The sequence below is a fragment of the Myxine glutinosa genome, chromosome 4 (genome assembly GCF_964187855.1).
Source record: "Myxine glutinosa chromosome 4, kmMyxGlut1.1, whole genome shotgun sequence".
NCBI classification, from domain to species: domain Eukaryota; kingdom Metazoa; phylum Chordata; class Myxini; order Myxiniformes; family Myxinidae; genus Myxine; species Myxine glutinosa.
The window spans coordinates 159,793,676-159,813,512 of NC_136264.1; the positions used below are offsets into that span (position 1 = coordinate 159,793,676).

At 40.9% G+C, this 19,837-nt stretch overlaps 1 protein-coding gene across 7 annotated transcripts in view; it reads left to right on the forward strand.

Moving 5' to 3' along the window:
- The window catches only part of ZSWIM8 (zinc finger SWIM-type containing 8), a 391,013-nt gene that overhangs the window by 261,497 nt on the left and 109,679 nt on the right, over nt 1–19,837 (forward strand). For all 7 annotated transcript variants that reach the window (XM_078776669.1, XM_078776666.1, XM_078776668.1 and 4 more), the window contains 2 exons: nt 31–138; nt 6,419–6,500. In XM_078776669.1, coding sequence (XP_078632795.1) covers nt 31–138; nt 6,419–6,500 — 190 coding nt within the window. The remainder of the gene's footprint in view (nt 1–30; nt 139–6,418; nt 6,501–19,837) is intronic.

Sequence of the window (19,837 nt, forward strand, 5' to 3'; positions counted from 1 at the left end):
TCCACTTTTATGTCTTTATCTATATATCAGGCGGCGATGGTGTGTCTTCGTGCACCTGTGTCAGAATCTTTGTCACGTCTTCAGAGGGACCAGCTGCAGAAGTTTGCCCAATATCTCATCAGCGAACTTCCCCAACAGGTGATTACAGGATGCCTGTGTTTGATTGGTGAAGCTTGGGTAGAAGTAATGATGCAATTGGTGCACTGCAACATTTTTTTGGTAATGTGTTGTTTTTTTCACCAGGTAGTTCATCATCGATTTTGGAGTTTGAAATATATTTACTTAAGCCCATTTTGCAAGCCACGTGCGCATAATGCTCCAAATCGAAATTAGCGTACTCCTCGTATAATCGACAAATCATTTGGGATTTGAGCTTCATCACAAAATAATGACTATTCGTGTGCCATCGGTACAGATGGAAATGATAAACTGCAGGCTAGTCTATACCAATAGTTTATAATAATAATAATAATAATAATAAGAAGAAAAACATTTTAAATGTTTTTAGAAATCCTCTTTTTATTACCTCCGCCACTGAAGGTGAATGGAGGTTATGTTTTCATCTCTGTCTGTTTGTAAACAGGATATAAAAAAGTTGTGGATGGATTCGGGCGAAACATGGTGGAAGGTTGGGTATGTGACAAGGATGAAATGATTAGATTTTAGTGAATATTCGAAACCGGATCCAGAACAGGTAAATTTTTTTCAGTGATTCTTCACCATTGAGTGATAAAGCTTAAACCAATATATAAAGCACGATATTTCAAAAAGTTATGGATGGATTTGGACAAAACTTGGTGGTCCGTGGGTATGAGACAAGGATGAATTGATTTGATTTTGGTGAAGATGCGAATACGGATCCGGACACAATAACTTTTTATTTTTTAAGTGATTCTTCACCATTCAGTGACAAACGCCAAAAACGATATAAAGCATGATATTTCAAAAAGTTGTGGACGGATTATGACAAAACTGTATGGATAAGTTGGTTAAGTGACAAGAATGAGGCGATTCAATTTTGGTTCATTTCTGGATCCAGATCTGGCCTATCAGTGGGATACAAAACATAAACTGTTCAGCCTTGTGGTATGTGCTCTACCGAGTGTCGTTCTATTTTGAAAATACTTTTAAGTACATGTATTTTATTGATTTGCTTGTCCACACATGTATAATTATTTTATCTTTTTCTACTCGAGACATCCCACCGATGGACATTAAACTGGGCGTCCTATCTGCTAGCATTAGTTTGTAGAAATTAAAGGTCCCATTCTGTCCGAGTCGATGAGCTTTCGCCAAGGCCCTGGCCAAATTACAAACTTCTGCCCAGACAGCTGGAAAGGCAATGGCAAACCACCCAGCATAACTCTAGCCAAGAAGCTGCTTCCGCAGCACTGATGCTCTGTAAATAGTATAGTACATCTCAATTCATCTCATCTTCATTACCAGGGAAGATTAGAAAGAATAGAGTTTTTCTTTTAGAAAATTATTAGATAATTGTTTTTTTAATAATTGTATATTAGATTATACATCATTATGATCGATATATTTGATATATCAATAAGAATTGGTAGCTTTCTTGCAAGCAGTTCAAAAACATTAATTAATCAAAGGTGAGGATAGGACCAGAGGGCAAAGTTTTAAGTGAAAGAAAGAGTTGGATCAGAGTTGAGGAAAGGACTTTTTTAATGCCTCTGAAGTCGAAGGCACAGAGAAGGCATTACGTTTTTGGCTTATCCATTTGTCTGATCCATTTGTCTGCCTTTCTGTCCATGCGTATGTAGCAGATTTTTGTTACCAATTGTGAACAGTTTTTTTTTTTGTTTTTTTTTGTTTTTTGTTTTGTATACAAGATCGAGGCTCGTGAAAGAGCGAACATTAATCACACAGAAAGACAAACCGACACATAAAACATATAACATCGGGAGCGGTAGACAAGATGGGGAGAGAGGGGGAAGGACACAAACACAACATTTGAGAGCAGGGACCGAGAGACATGGAGACATCGAGAGATCTGAGAGAGGGCGAGGGCTTTGGGGGGGGCATGGGAAGGGGGCGGTGGGAGAGGTATAAAACATATGGACACTGCCAGGACTTCCAGGAAAGAAGTTGGAATTTCAAACAAGGTGGATCTGGGGTGAATTAGCGGGGGTAGAAAAGATCAAGGTTTTGGATGGGGGAAGATAAGAGATGGTGGTGAACAGCTGTTTTAAAGACCTGGAGGGAGGAGTGGGATTGAAGGGAGTGAGGGAGTTTGTTCCAGAGGCGGGAGAAAAGAGGAATGAAAGAGTGAAGGTGAGCAGAGAGCCGAGATTTCGGCATTTTAACCATCAGACGGTTGCTGCCAGATCTTGTGCGACCTGTAGGAATATTTGGGGGACAGAGCACAGAGAGAGCTGGGGGTGCAAGGCCGGAGAGGAGTCGGTAGAAGACAGAAAGACCACCTACCTGCCTGCGGTGAGTGAGTGAAAGGCCCTCAGAGATAGCTTCATCGCGGGAGATTCCAATAATTCTGAAAGCTTTGGTTTCAACAGCGTGAAGCCGAGCTAGGTGTGAGGCAGGAGCACCGGCCCATAGGGGAGAACAGTATTCCATTGAGCTGCGGATGAAAGCCTTGTATGTGGTGAGGAGCTCAGGTGTGCCGAGGAAGGACTTCGCACGACGGAGGATGCCCAGTCGGCGACTGGCTTTGGAGGCCAGCTTGGAAATGTGGTTTTCCCAAGAAAGATCATGGCAGATAGTGAGACCCAAAAGCTTGAGCGACAGAACTTCTTGGAGAGGATTGTTGAGAAAGTAGATGGGAGGGTTGTCCAGTCGATCTTTTCGGAGAGACATCGTAAGAGTGTGAGATTTGTCAGGATTGAAAGACATGTTCCACTTGTTTGACCAGTCTGTGATTTTGTCCAAGTCTTCAGAGAGTGAGGAGGCTGCAGACTGCCGATCTGAGGGAAGAGGAATGGAGCGGCAGAGAGTGGAGTCATCAGCAAAGAGATAGAGAGGATTTTCAAGAGAGTCAGAGAGATCATTGATGAAGACCAGAAAAAGCACGGGGCCCAGAACACTGCCTTGGGGAACTCCAGCCTGAACAGGAAGAGGAGATGAGAGAAACCCATTCAGGGCCACACGTTGACGACGACTAGAGAGGAAGTCCGCCAGCCATGCGTGGAGATTTCCATGGATACCAAAGGCGGAGAGTTTGGTGAGCAGAGCGGGGTGCCAGACCGTGTCGAAGGCACGTGATATGTCGAGGGAGACGGCTCTAATTTCCTGTTTGGCATTGAGGACCTCCATCCATTGTTGAGACAGCAAAAGCAGCATGTCCAGAGTAGAGTGACCTGGTCTGAAACCAAATTGATGATCAGAGATCAAGCCATTGGAGAAGAGGAAAGATTTCATATCCAAAGCAATGATGGATTCCATGACTTTGCTGATAATTGGGAGAAGGCTGATTGGTCTGTAGTTGCTAGGATCTGTTTTTGCACCTTTTTTGTGCAAAGCGGTGATGTTGGCTGATTTCCAAGCAGATGGCAGTTGACCTTGAGCAAAAGAGAGGGTGAAGAGAACAGAGAGAGGGTGAGATAGAGCGGCAGAGCAGGATTTTAGGACCCGTGGGCTGATGCTGTCGGGTCCAGTTGCAGAATCAGAGTCGAGGGTTGAGAGAAACTTTTCCACCTTGTCAGGAGGAAAGGACACGGAGTCCAGGAGCAGCAGGGTACGACTGGGTATGGTGGGTACAGAGAGGGATGGGTTTGGGACACAAGATTTAGAGGCAAACACAGAGTTGAGGCATTCAGCTTTTTCACGTGCGGAGTCAGCTCTGTAGCCGTTTGAGGTAAGGGAGGGGATGGAGGGGGAACAAACACCAGAAACGGATTTGACCAGACGCCACCAGGATTTGGAAGAGGGAGACAAATAAGAGAGTTTGGTACAGTTGAAGTGATTCTTGAATCTTCAAAATCAGTTGAAGTGATTTTGACGAAACTAGGTACAAGTATTGATGCAAAGATGAACTCATTAGATTTTGTGTTCAATGGGTCTAAGGTTTATTGTCATGTGACCTTTAATTTATAATCTTTGTTACCACAATAACTTGTGAATCACAGAATAGTTCAGTCGAAATTGACAATGATGTAGATATTTTTCGATAATAACCATATTTGTGTTTTCAAACCCTTTTTTTGTATACAAGATCGAGGCTCGTGTAAGAGCTAGTAATGGCCACAAAAAGTTTAAATGGCCACAAAAAAGTTTTCACAACTTTATTGATGTGGAAATATGTTTTTTGGGGAAATTTCAAAATTGCTTCCAATGGGGCTTCATAATGTTAACTTCTATAAATTTATAACACTAATTTATCAATGAAATTACAGGCAAACACAAACAAAGAATATATTGTGTCCCTCTATCAAGTTTGTAGTTAATATATGTTTGAGTTATAAAGTTGTACTTTAAAAAAGTTGTACTGAATTTGACAGCAAGTACGTGCCGTACAAATCTTCACACGTTTATGAATGTCTCATAATGGAGTAGTGTTAATCTTTCACCTTCTAGACATGCACATCTGAGTTATAATGTGGAGCACACCCTGAATTATAATACATATGCATATTTATAAACTTACAGCAATGATAACGTATTACATAAAGTGTATAGTTGTGTCTACTTTTCAAACTCCAGGCCCACAACAATGTTTTAATATAACATTAACTGGTACAACATTGACAGACTAAACACAAAGTCGTCCTGAAAAAGTTTACATTCCATTTTACGCAATCGTACATCACACCCTTAAATTAACTCATGCATAACCCCTCAAAAGAATGTATTTCGTCTATATGCAATATGCATGATAAGTATACACTATCCTGTGCATGTGCCCTATAATCTTTAGGCAGTACTGTCATATTGTTCATATTCACGAAACATCTTAAAATGTTGTGCTTCATCCAATGTATATGATATCAACTGTGTGTAAACTCTCTCAATGTTGAAGAATCATTATAAAAATTTTAAAATCTCGGTTCCAGATTCGGATCTTCACCAAAATCAAATCAATTCGTCCTTGTCACACACCCAACCTGTCCATAAAATTTCATCCAAATCAGTAAATAACCATTTGAGAATGCCTTTTCAGAGACAAACAGACAGACAGACAAAACAAGACAAAACAAAACAAAACAAAACAAAACAGACAAACAGACAGACAGATCTTGTATACAAAAAAAAAAAAAAAAAAAAAAAAAAAAGACAGACATAGGTGAAAACATAACCTCCGCCCACCTTTGTTAGCAGAGGTATTAAGAGTATTTGTGAATCATTATCATCCAAACATGGAAAACACATTATTTACAGTTTTGTAACGGGTCATATATTTTGACTTAATAAAAAATAGGGTTCCATTCCCCATTTGTGAATTCATGAGAATTTTTTCTGTAGAAACAGGACAATTATATAAGCCATTTAACACCAAAAACGGTTATTATCGAAAATGTCCATGTTGGGCTATTTTCATGTTAATACTGTACTAGAATGGATTTCATTCAAACTTGACACAAGTATGGACTGTGATACAAATATGAACTGATTAAATTTTGGTTTAACGCATCAAAGGTCATGTGCCCTTTCCCAAAGCATTTTGCAGATCATAACTCTACTTATAAGCATCTGATGTTCTCTCTCTTCTACTTATCTTTTTTTTTCTCTTTCATGTGATCTTTAATGGAGATCAAACATAACATTGGGTTGATATCTAATCAATCATAACAGTGGGTTGATATCTAATCAATCATAACAGTGGGTTGATATCTAATCAAGCATAACAGTAGGTTGATATCTAATCAATCATAACAGTGGTTGATATCTAATCAATCATAACAATGGCTTGATATCTCCTGATCTCATGAGATCTCTTTCATGTGATCTTTAATGGAAATCAAACATAACAGTGGGTTGATAAATTAACGTGAGCGGAGCCATATCAATTGATGCATTCGTGTTAAAAAAAATTTTTTTTCTAATTTAACTCTGTAGTTAGTATGTGGAATAGTTTGGCAATGAGGGTAGTGGAGACAAGGACAGTTGACCAGTTCAAAAGAGAATTGGTTGCAAATGTAGATCAATATGATTGGGTAAGCCAAGGTAAGTATGTAAAAGTATCCAAAGAGGGCTTAAATGTGCATCCACAAGTGTGTACATTCATTCGCATATGCCTTTTACTTTTGATTGGGTGCGATATAAAAAAATAATTTAGATTGCACAAAAGATATCGCAAGAGCTTCCATTACATTTCTCCACCTAGATTCCATGAAACTTTGGATACTTGTGGTTCTGATCTGCTTTACATGGCCTAGTCAATATGCTGAAAGCTCCTCGTCCTACCCTTATATTGATCACATGGACATGATTTATTTTCTCTGTACAGATCCTGCCCACAGCGCAGCGACTGTTGGACGAACTTCTGTCTTCACAGAGTACGGCGATCAACACAATGTGTGGCGCTCCCGGTAAGGCATATTTGAGCTGGTCCAGTCTCAGGAGAGTTGTATAAACGTTATTATCGTCTGAATTTTGGCTTTATATATCTGTGTTGTTAAGCAGTCATAAAATATTTGTCAGTTGGCAATTTCTACCTCCATCACCGAAGATGGGCGGAGATTATGTTTTCACCCCTGTCTGTCTGTCTGTCTGTCTGTCTTTGTCTGTCTGGCTGTGAACAGGATATCTCAAAAAGTTGTGGATGGATCTGGACGAAACTGGGTGGACTGGTTGGTTGTGTGACAAGGTCGAATCGGTTTGATTTTGGTGAAGATCCATATTCGGATCCGGATACGAGAATTTTTTAAAGTGATTCTCCACCATTGATTCATGGAGCCAAAATGATATACAAAATGTTGTGGACGGATTATGACAAAATTAAGTGGATGAGCTGGTTTGGCGCGAAGAACAAGTTATTAGATTTTATTTCAAGTCCGGGTCCAGATCTGGCTGGCCCATCAGTGGGATACAAAACATAAACTGTTCAGCCTGGCGGAGTCATGCACTCTACTGAGAGAGAGAGAGAGAGAGAGAGAGAGAGAGAGAGTGTGTGTGTGTGTGTGTGTGTGTGTGTGTGTGTGTGTGTGTGTGTGTGTGTGTGTGTGTGTGTGTGTGTGTGTTAGCTCCATGATGAGTCTTAGATCCTGCACATAAAAAAAAAAATTAAAATAAAAACAGGGAAAGTTTGAACACAGAGATACATGCCTACTGTTGTGGTTTTTTTGTGGCAAAAACCACCTCCAAATATTAAGTGCTGCTGATAATAAAAAGTGTAATTGGGATTTTGAGTAGTTCACAATTGTAGCATTGTGCATACATTTTTGTAGCATCCTGATTCATTCCTTCTCCTGTGTCAAGCGAGTACATCTAACAATTGTCCACCTCGTTTTCCAAAGAATAGCATTATAATTGCATTTGGCTTTATTTAAATTTGAAAGCTTTTCCAGGAATTGTCAAATTCTCTTTAGAGCATGCTACTATGGAGTGCCCATGTGTATAAGTTATATGCTTCTTTTTCACATCATCTGATCATACTGAAAAGATGATGTTATGTAGAATATGTACGCTGCTTGCTGAGAGTAGCATGGGCTTACTGAGAATCTCAAAATTACTGTGGCTATGAAAGCAGGTAAGTGGGGTGTTAGGAAGTCTTTATTCTCAACACATATGAAAATATTCCAGTGGGACATGAAGTGCTCCAATTTGATTTATCCATGCTGCGCACTCTACAGTAATCCTTGAGAAGGTACCTGTGGCATGAGTCGCTGAGTTGGTGGCTGACTTGGGTAATAGAATGTGTCTTCATGGAAAACGATCCCGTTTTTGAAAAAAAAAAATTCTGTTACTGGTGTATGATGATCTGATTTCAATCTTAAATTGAATTTAATTGCTGGTAGGTATGACAGGAGTACATCATATGTACTCTCTGCATTATCATGCAGCTCTAACAAGCCAGGATATTGCAACTTACCAAGGAAATGATGGTGAAAATCTCCCCCCCCTCCTCATCCCCCAAAAAAATCTGAGTGATATCTGAAGGCCTCCTGGCAGGGTGGTTTGTTGAATCCTTCAAAATGTCATGTAGATGGATTTACATTGCCGAAAGCTCTCTATTTTGGCTTGCTAGAGCTCATGCAAATGTCAAACTCTAACACTGTGTGGCAAGGCCAAATATGGGAGGACCTGCCATTACCATTCATGGTGGCATGTCAAGTTTGCCACTTGGATATTTAACAATATTTATGCTGCATTAAAGTATTGCAAAAATAATTTTCTCCCAACAGAGGACTATTTGGACATAAATATTGTAGAATAGCATATGGATCTTCATGGATATCAAATTCCTTGGTTTGCTTTTGGTTTGCACACAAAATACAGTTATCGAGTACTGTTCATGATCAGATTTCTCCAAAAATCCCTATCCTGCACTGCTTCCCAAAGCTCTGGCAGAGACAGCTTTGTTGCAGCCTTTAACTTATCCATCCAGCTCATATAAAGTCTGCATCTTCCTCTTCTTGCCTCAATGATACCCAGCATGATTAATTTCTCCAGACGTTTGTTTTCTGCATGCATAGTGTGTCCAAAGTATGACAGTTTCTGTTTCAGCATCAGTGCTTCTAATGTACACTGTGGTCCAATTTCTTCAAGCACTGACTTGTTTATTCTTGCAGTCCATGGAGTTTTTAACATTCGTCTTGAACAACACATTTAAAACTGTCAAACGTCTTCCTTTCTTACCTCTTCACTGTCTAAGACTCACATCCATACATTGCAACTGGAAAAACCAGAGCATTCTCCAACCTCCTCTTGGTTTGTTTTGTCACATCTTTGTCTTTCCAGATCTTTGTCAATCCTGACATTGACAGTCGTCCAAGTTTGATTTCCTCATTATATATTCAGGTGCTCGGACATCCCCATTTCTCTCAGCATAATTCCCATCATTGATGATCAACACCATCAAAGGATTTGCTAGTAATATACAAAGCAAAGATGCACATTCCTTTTATATTCCTTTGCCTTTTCCATGATCCACCTCAAATTTGCGATTTGATCTCTAGGACCTCTTCCTCTTCTGAAACCTGCTTGCTCAACTGGCATTTCTCACATAATGAAGTCATCTATTCTGTGTTGAAATTCTCCTGATCAGTATGTATGCAGACAGCTGTTTAAATTTCGATTGCCTCTTCCTTTTTGTCTTTCCATTTTCCTTTCCATTTGCCATTTCAATGGTGCTTTCCCATTTGCCACCTCTTTCAGGGCTCTATGTACATCAAATTCAATCACTATTGGTTCTTGCTCATATTCCTTCTTCAAAGGTTTCCATCATATCGCTATCTCATTTGTATAATTTAGGTATAGTTCTTCCATCTTTCTTTCACCAGTGTTTCTTCTGTTAGATATTTTCCTGTTTTACTCTTAAGGACACCAATCCTAGACCCAAACTTTCCGATGATCTCTCTGGTATTTTAAAAAAGATCTCTTGTTTTCCCCACTCTGTTGTCACTTTCTGGCTCTTTGCATGCCTTTTTGAATTTTTTTTTTCTTTTATAGCTTGTCGTTGGAAGTCAGCATTTAGTTGCTTAATATCCTCTCTCAATGCACCTTTGCTTTTCATCTCTTCTTCTTTGTGCCTACTTTTGGCCTCTTTTTTTTTTTTTTTTTTTTTTTTTTTTTTTTACAATTTCTTCAACCTGCCACAATTTGTCTGGCATTCTGTCATCCAAATCCAGCTCTGCAAAATGTGTTTTTTTTCAACCTTGTATATTGTTACTCACCCCAAAAGGGATGCAAAACTATTGCTGTGTGTGTGTTCGTGCGTGTCCTCATCCATATATTTTCGTTTTGAAATGGTTTACTCTGCAACCGCTGTCCGATCGATGCGAAACTTTAAACATAGGCGGGATATACGATGGACAATATTTTATTGCTAACACTGACATCATATGCCACATGGTATGGCAGCCATATTGGATTAGATAAAAAAAATTGGACATCATTTTCTCTGACTGGCATTTCTCTCTGGCGAGGTACCACTGGCATTCTGCCATTCCTCACTGGCGAGGGACTTTCTCTGAAACCGCTCAAAAAATACTTGCCATATGTCATCCTCCCCATGGGGTATATACAGACTTGGCATTTAATATGGAATATATTTTTTTGCTTGACTTGGGTTTACTTTCTTAACTCAGTATATCAATCTGGTGAGTTTCTTTTACACTTTGGTGATTTATTTGTTAAAAGAACCATGTCACTGATTGTCTGTCGCAGCAAGAAGTCAACAACAGGATTATATCACAGGTGGTGTGGCAAAATGTACGGGCAGGTGCATTTGATGATTGGCTTCACAGTCGGGTATACAAGGGTTGTTGCGTTCTGTATTAGTGGAAAACAACTGCTGCACATCTACAAAAGTTATTGCCGCTTCCCCTGGAGATGGTCCGTCAACTCAACAATGCCGTTTGTCATTTAGTGGTGGCTTTACGAAATTCCGGCATGCAACAGCGTGCTATTGCTCGGCAGTATGGCATCACTCAAGGTCAGGTGTCAAAGATCCTGAAACGAAATGCTCAGAGGGGTGTCCCTACTCCAATACCGAGGCGAGGACGTCCCCGCAGAACCACAAGGAGGGATGATCGCCAGCTGCACCGGTTAGTCCGCAATGGCGGTACCAAGTCAGCTCATCGGCTTAGGGTTGAGTGGCAGCAACTGACAAATGTGCCTGTATCCAGAAGGCTATTCAACCAATGACTGGTTCAAGCAGGCTATCGTGCCAGGCGTCCCCTGAGAAAGCCACGCCTGACCAGACAACACAGCCAGCGCCGATTGCAGTGGGCCAGAGAGCACCGTCAATGGCAGCCAGGACACTGGAATCACATGATCTTCAGTGACGAGTCTAGATTTCTGGTCTATCGTCAAGATGGCCGCGTCCGAGTGCGCAGACAAGTGCATGAAGCCCACAACGAAGATTGTATAGTGCCAAGAGTCCAAGCTGGAGGTGGTGGGGTGACCGTTTGGGCTGCTTTTCATGCAGGGGGCAAAACTGACCTGGTTGTTCTGAATGGAAACCTGAACCAGTTCAAGTCAGGGCCATTCTGGAAGAAACATTGCTTCCATTTGCTCGTGCAGCCTTTCGAGGTAACTTTGTCTTCCAAGATGACAATGCACGGCCTCATCGTGCTCGCATGATCCAACACTTTCTTGCTGACCGTGGTGTAAAGCATATGGAGTGGCCTGCCATGTCCCCGGATATGAATCCGATAGAGAACTTGTGGGCAGAATTAACGCGTCAAATCGACCACTTGGACCAGCAGCCTGCATCTGTGCGTGAATTGCAGCAGGCTATTGTCACTGCATGGCAAGCGATTCCTGTCCAAGCCTTGGCAAATCTCGCGAACAGCATGCCTCGACGTGTACGTGCTCTCCTGAATGCTCGTGGGGGTTACACAAAGTACTGAACTGTAATTTTACTGTCCATAATCCCAGTCATAATTTAGCTTTTGTTTTTGTTCAAAAATAATTTGGCTAATGTGCAAAATAAAGAGATACTTCTGGAAAACGTACAGAAGTTTAACACAGTACTGTCCGTGAATTGAGTTCGATATCAGTTTACATCACTTTGAAGGATCAATTTATTTGTTTCGAAATGTCAAATGTGGTTTTTGTTTCTTTTAAAGGTCATATTAACAAAATCTAGAATAATTTCAACATAATTCCAATGAACTTTTGGTTCTAAGTCATCTTGAAAAGTAAGTTCACCCCCACAAAAAAAATATTCCATATTAAATGCCAAGTCTGTAGATAGGGTGATAATGATGGCATCATTGGTGAAGTGGTATTCCAGCAATAATTGGTTGAATTGAAATCCTTATCCAAAAAATCTGAAACTTCGTATATCTGATCTATAACCCAATGTGAAGGCAGAATTAAATTTATGATGTTCATAACCCATGCCAAGAAACTATGTGCCCAGGGTGCATTGATTATATGGGTATATGGGCCATCCATAATATAAGTGGGCCATAATAGCGTGTGTTCAGTTAACGATGATATTTTTGTTCAGAATGAACATGCGAGGTGAGACTATGCTCTCTACGAGTGCCTTTCTAATTTAGATATGGTTTCAAGGTCATATCTGGACGGAGTTTTGGATTTTTTTTCACCTTTCTCAGTTTCACTTGTAGTTTTGCTATAAGGAGTTTGTGATCTGTCCCACAGTCTGCAACTGACAGAGTGTTAGCAGATTGCTCAGCACTTATTTTGCTATAGTACCGCATTTATCAATTGCAGCATTTATAAAACCTTTTTTTCTTCGACTTTGTATACAAAACAATTGGTGATAGTGAAATGTCATTCTCCCATTGTTCTCTGTGACTTAAAAAAAATAGATTGTGGGGAGTGGAGGTAGGAGATATCTAACTAGTACATGTTATAATATTGCAAATACATTACATCCTCCACCTATTTTGTCTTATTCTCAATCTCATTGCCCCTTTCTCTTTTACCTCTTGATCCTTTTAACATTTATTGCACATTCTCCTGCCTCTGTTCTTTCAATCACTGTTCTGATCTGACATGCCATTCTCTGTTGCCGAGCATCATTAATGCCGAAGCAGTTATTTGGCAAGAGTTATACTGGGTGGTTTTTTTCCATTGCCTGCCCAGCAGTAGTAGGGGCAGGAATTTAGAATTTGGTCATGATGCTGGCGATAGCTCACCGACTCTTCGCAAAGGACACCATTGGATCTTTAATATCCTCCAACGAATGCTGGCAGGCGGGATGCCAGTTTAAGGTCAATCCGAGGGACTGCACATACATTGATGAATCACCCTACCTGTGAAACACTGTGAATGAATGAATGAATGAATGAATGATCGTTTTAAAGGCCATTTTCCCCGCTAGAGCGGGGGTTAGCCTTGCGGGCCCCATGACAATCATGGTTCCCTGTTTGAGGCAATGTTTTTATGGCCGGATTCCCTTCCTGACGCCAACCCTTAGTCGCCTCTTACGATGCGCAGGGATACGGTGTACCTATTCTAAACCGGGGTACACACCGGGACTGTGAACCCAATGTGAAACACTGTCATCACTGTGAAACACTGTGATGACAGTTTATCGCTGGGTCGGGATTCAAACCCAGGCTAGACAGATTAGAGGCGAGTGTGCGTACCTCTAGGCCTTCCTGACATCCCTCAATCGGTGTTGGAATTTTTAAATTAACATTTCACTTCTTTGTACAATGTAATAAATAATTAGTTTCTCATAAAATGACAATGACAAGGTTAGCTAATGATTGATTGTAATTAGTAAACACATTGAATGTTTGTCTTGGTATGAAATTCTTGTTTGTCTTGATATGAAAGCCTTGTTTGTCTTGATATGAAAGCCTTGTTTGTCTTGGTATGAAATCCTTGTTTGTCTTGGTATGAAAACCTTGTTTGTCTTGGTATGAAAACCTTGTTTGTCTTGGTATGAAAACCTTGTTTGTCTTGGTATGAAATCCTTGTTTGTCTTGTTTTTATGAAACTGAAATTGTTTGTCATGTTTATTTATATGAAATTTGATAAGGGGTCAGCATTTTTGCGATCACAAACTCACTTGTGTTTTCAAAAATGTTATCTCCAAAAATATGAAAGCACTTATTATTTTATTACCTTTTCTAAGATTTGATGATCGATATTTGAAGAAAAAATGCCCCCTTTATGTACACACATGGTAACATAAGTGATCAAGGTTTGTTCAAGAGGGAGTCAAAAAGTATTTCTCCAAACCAATAAGGAATGGTCCTCCAGCCAAAATCAGTACAGATGAACTCGTACTTTCTGTAGTTTCTACTTCTTTTCCTGTTTTTCTTTCTTTCTTTCTTTGCTTCTTTCTTTACAGGAGCAAGGCTCTCAATGAGGCTTTTTGGTCTTGCCACTCATTGTTGGAAGAACAAGACAGAATTGACAGTTGGATAAACATCAAGGGAATGAATGAACAGGAAAAGAGGAAGGGGAGGAGTGGAAGATAGGAGAAAGCACTGAAACTAGCAAGTAAAATGGTTGAGTTAGCAAAAGTTAACATAAGTAATACAAATCATGGTTCAGACTTGGAGACGACAATACAGTAGTTGGCGGTGCACTTCTTGCTTGAAATCCTGGATGGAAGAGTGAACATAACAGCCACGGAAGGTAGTTACAAATATGTAAGAAGTGAGGAGCAAACAAGTTGAGATATGCAGTCAGGCTGGATTTTGGAAGTTTAATTTAGCCTAGTCAAAAAATCTGAAAATGTGCCTTTATAGAATGATTGAGGCATTTTAGAGTAAAAGCAAGCAAACCACTTTTTCTGGGGTAGTTTTTCATGCTGAATATGAATCTGTTGTTTGCCAAGCCCAAAAATGCGTAATTAGGTCACTAATCAAGGTCAAAGGTCAATGAGTGCAAAATTCAAAATTTTTGAAAAAATGCTTTATTTTACATCCCCTATCTGTACATTTAAATTATTTTACAATATTTTGTCTAGTAAGGTTGCTAAAGCTTTTCAAAATCTTATTTTTAAAGGAAAACGTGAGGACACATCTATGCTCATTTGCCTTTATCTCTGTAAGGGGCGACAATTAGTTTTTGCGTAATTTGCTTGCAGTTTAACCTCTAAATGCACAATGGGGCATAGTTTTTATGCTCCTATTGATGGTCTAGAGATAGATTTTATAAAGACAGAATCTAAATGTCACCGGTAAACAACATAGGTCAAAGGTCAATGAGTGCGAAAGTCTTGCAATGACGTAACAGTTACTTGCACTTGAAACCATCCCTTTCACTCAACAGTGAAAGTGGCTTCATCTTTCTGACCCCAATGCATTTGCCATGTTTGTCAAATCATTTCCATTCAGACAGAGCAGGGTGTTCTTCAATAGACCCTTAATGATGAAGAATGAATCTAATAGCCTAGCATAAGCCATCTAGTTCGTACCCTAGGCATCAGGCATTAAACATTTCAGGAGTACAGGTAAGGGTCTTTTTAAGATTGTTAAAAAATGAAATATAAAATCAAATGAAAGTAAAGGAATGCATTCTTCTTTGGTGAGATACATGTACATACAAATGTGTAATGTATGCTTGACATCTCACATCATAGGCAGGCCTACATACATGTACATTTACCTAACAGTAGCAAAAAGACAGGCAGGGCATGGGCATTGACGATGAGTGCCTAATGCATCTACCACTAATGAATTAGTGATATCGGTTAGATGTTTTGTCTTGAAGAAGCTTTACTTTGTGTCTTTGAGAATAAGATTAAAACCCGGGCCAACACTGCCTGCGCTTATTCGATCATTTAAGGGCTGTTGCAGTATATCATACAACGTTGTAGTTTTCATGGTCAGAACATGCGTGCCTGGTGCTTAGTTTGGTTTCTGTTTCTCCCCTCAGGCCAACCATGGAACCTATTGCCAGCCTCAAGCGACAGCGTGAGGATGTGTCGTTTGAACTTTGTATCATTTGTCAGGGAACTAGCCAGGTCAAAGATACGATTTTCAACCAGACAAACCAGGGTATTGCTGCCATCAGAGAGGCGACCGAGCTCCGATGCAAACTTAGACACTATGAATTTCGATCAGCCGTGGACAGGCTTTCGACTCTCTTTGCAGAGCCTCCAGAAAGTCTCCCCAAACTTAAATGGCATAAGCTATGTTACTCTGCATACACACACAAGGGGAAAATAAATGCTAAGCTAGCCAAGGAACAATCGAAAAACGAAAAAGATCCTGAAAGAAAGAGTGTTTCGGCTGAAGCATGTCCGTTTTTACGCAGTAGTACTACTAAGATGAACTGGACATTGTGTATGTTCTGCCAGAACTTTGACAAGAAGCAGAAGACAAGTCGTGTCACAACCTTCAAAATGAGTAATGAAATTACGGAAAAAGCTAAATTTGTACATTACATCTTAGTCCGTACTGCAAATGAGAATGATTTAATCTCAGCTGAGGCATGTTACCATGTTAACTGTCTTAGTAAATTCTTTAGGGATGTCAAAAGGGCGGAAACTGAAAGCAAATCAGCAGACATGGCGATATCATGGTTGTGTCAAGAGCTGCGTCACTCTGCTGAGAAAGGGCACATATTTGAACTATCTGCAGTGTTCGAGAGGTACAAAGAGTTAGCCAGTGAGTGCGACGGCACAATTCCTACATCGTATCTTAGCAGACTGGGGACTTTTAAAGAAACTTTGTCGAATTGCATTGGGGACATTTATGAATTTCTTGTGCTAAGAAATTTGGCGCCTTCAGAGAAACAAACTTTGCTTCTTCCACGACATTTCAGTCACATACCTCTTTCAGAAATGGTGTGCGGTCAGAACAGTGCAGACTATATTCCCATATTTAGACAACAGGATGATCATTTTCTGTCTTTAGTGCACGTTGCTCTGCAACTCCGCAGTGATATCATGTCACATCCTGCATTCGAAGGTTGCGATGTAAGCGAAAAAGCAGAGTTGGCAAGTGTACCACCATCTGTACTCATGTTTGTGAATATCTTGCTTGGAGGCCAAAGTAGTGTCGATGCTGAGTTTGACGAAAGTGAGATGTCTGAAACTGGTTGGGTGAAGAAGACAAGGGTCCTTAGCATTGGACAAGACATGGTCTATGGTGTATGTGGAGACAAGAAGGCACCGCCTAAACACGTTGGAATGGGTATGACGCTGCACCAGTCAACTCGATCAAAGAAATTAGTTGAGCTATTCCATAATGCTGGGCACATAATCAGCTATAACCGGGTTCTTAGGTATGACACTGCCATGGCTGAAAACACTCTGAAAGCGCTTGATCAAGAAACTGGGGCAGTTGTTACCAGCAACCTGGTTTCGGGACGATTTGTGCATTTTTCTGGCGACAATATTGACATCAATGACTCTACCCTAGATGGCAAAAATACATTTCACGCTACTCAGTTAGCTGCCTGGCAGAGGGGGCCATCTGCTGAAAGCGGTCTTGGAGACATCAAACCATCCAATACGTCAACGTTGGATATACCAACAGCAGTTGAAAAGATCCATGAGGTATACATCAACAAGGATACCCTCATTCCCGAGTTTGGTGAGGTTGAAACAGGATGGTTTCTTAGGGAGAAAGATACTGGCAGTGCTCTTCAAGACAGTGAACATCGGGACATGGCATTCTTAGCATCTCGCCAAGGAGAAAGCGAAAGATATTCCTGGACCACGTTCAACCAGTTGCACAGCACTAAGGAGGAACCACCCAAAACTACCATTGGCTATATGCCAATCATACTAGCCCCAGCTCATGAACATTCCACTTTGAACACCATGGTGCGCAGGGCACTACATGTCGCAAGGGCCCTGAATAACCGCTACGCTGTGATAACAGTTGATCAGGGGTTGTATCCCCAACTGATGGAGCTGAAATGGTCAGTGCCCGACTTCAGAGATACCCTAATTCCAAGACTAGGTGGGTTACATATCACTATGAATTTTTTGAAAGTGCTAGGGCAACATACAGAAGATTCTGGTATACATGAGCTGTGGGTTGAAAGTGGTTTACTTGGGCCAAATTCGGCTGACAAGGTTAAAGACGGAAAATCTTACGCAAAAGCAATGAGGGCACACAAATTAACTTGGCAAGCGCTATGGCTAATCTTGATTCCGCAATTCAAAAACAATCTGCAGAGTCAAGATCCCAAAACATGCCAAACACTGGAGAATTCACTAGCTAACAAAGAGTTTGACACTTTACTGGACATAGTGGGTTCTGAGACCTTTCGGCAATATCTCGCAGTCTTCGTTGAAAATCGACAGACAGATCCAAACTTCAAGTTCTGGTGGGAATACCTAAGGATGGTGACTATACTGCTTGCATTCGTTCGGGCACAGAGAGAAGGGTTGTGGACGCTACACTTGGAATCGTTCCGAGAAATGTTGCCATTCTTCTTCCGATACGATCACGTGAATTACGCAAGATGGGGCTGTGTTTACCTGTCACAGATGCATCAGCTCCCACCAGAAGTGGAGGAGGAGTTCCTTCTTGGCAACTTTGTTGTGAAAGGGTCGAACCAAAGATTCAACCAAGTAGATCCAGATCATAGCCTGGAATGGCTTAATGGTGTAGGGAAAAAGAGGGGTGGAATCATCGGAATAACCAAAACAAATTCAGCCCTGGCAAGATGGACTCTCTCGTACAACCACAGGACATGCATTTCAATGCAGACGTATGAAATGATGAATGTTGGAGTGGACACTGGTTACGTCCATAATGAAGCCAACTCATCCCGCACTAAACGTGACAACTGCGACGAAGAACTCATACTTCAAACTCTCCTGCGATTCAAAGTATTTGCTGAGGAATCTTCTAGTCGACCAAACCTCCTTAACTGCGCAACAAAAGATGTTGCAACTTCTGAAATAGAAGAGTCACTGCTGAACGCAAAAACATTAGGGCAGCAGCAGGTGGAAAACTTTGTCAAAGTGAGACTTGTTGAAAAATCAACTGATTTCCGAGATCGACTTCCGAAGGTGAAGGCTCCCACGTTTTCCTCACTCTATGAAATAGGAACCAAGAAAGCCAATGGAAAGATCGAAACCACAAAAGCAGACAGAAACTTTTTGCAGAGACTAATTGCAGCGTACAGAGCTGGAAGACCAGTTGAACTGGCTAGAATACTTAACCATGAACTGATGAAGGTGCCAATCAGCATTGTTGATACATCTGGCGAACTTAGAACGGGTGTTAAGGCTATTTTATTTGACATTCTTATCAGGAGTGTATCATGCCCCTCAGAAATCGCCTTTTATGGGCCTTCCTGTTTGATCATTGATGGGCAAGCTGCAGTTATGTCACTTGGAAAACCTAACACGGCGAACACCTTTGGTGATTATGCAGACGAATTTGTAAAGTTCATTTTCTGGCAAGGCCGGGCTTACAGCCGAATTGATGTTACCTTCGATCGATATAGAGACATTTCAATCAAAGTTGGCACTAGGGTCAAACGTACGAAGAAGTCAAGGCCAGTTCGTCGCCTGATTGAAGATAGAGATGTGCCACTCCCCAACAAATGGCCTGACTTTCTCGCATCAACTGAAAACAAGACAGAGCTTGCTCAGTTCCTGTCGAATGCACTCCTGGCAGCGGCACCCCCTGAAAAAGTGGTTGTTGTTGGTGGAGGTTTCGCTTCTGAAACAGAAGTCCAGAGTTCAGATCCTGCAATGAACACTACTTTGCTACAAAGCAATCACGAGGAAGCAGATACCAGAATGATTGTACACTGCCTTCATGCCGATGCACCAAACATTGTGGTCGCAGCGCGTGACACAGATGTGTTGGTGCTGTTGCTTGCCAACTTCAGTAAAATGTCTTGCGTAAAACTTTGGATGAGAGCAGGAACAATTAAGAAACGGAAGTATGTTCCTGTGCATGACATAAAGTCGGAACTTGGACTTGCTGATCATGTCTATGAGACTTTACCAGCATTTCATGCGTTGACAGGATGCGATACGGTTTCATTTTTCTCAGGACACTCAAAGAAAACAGAATGGGATATCTTCCTTGAACACAACAGTCTGCTTCAAGATCTTGGCAAGTTTCCGACACCATCAAAGAAGGTCACAGAAGATGCTGAAAAGTTCATTTGCCATATCTACAAGGAACCATCTGAGAACTGTAATCAAGCCCGCATTAAACTGTTCAACAAATGCCATGCAACGGAGACCCTACCTCCATCTAGTGATGCAGCAAAGTTCCACATAGAGCGTGCAAACTACCAAAGTTTCATTTGGAGAGAGGCCAGTAATCCAATGACAGATCTGCCA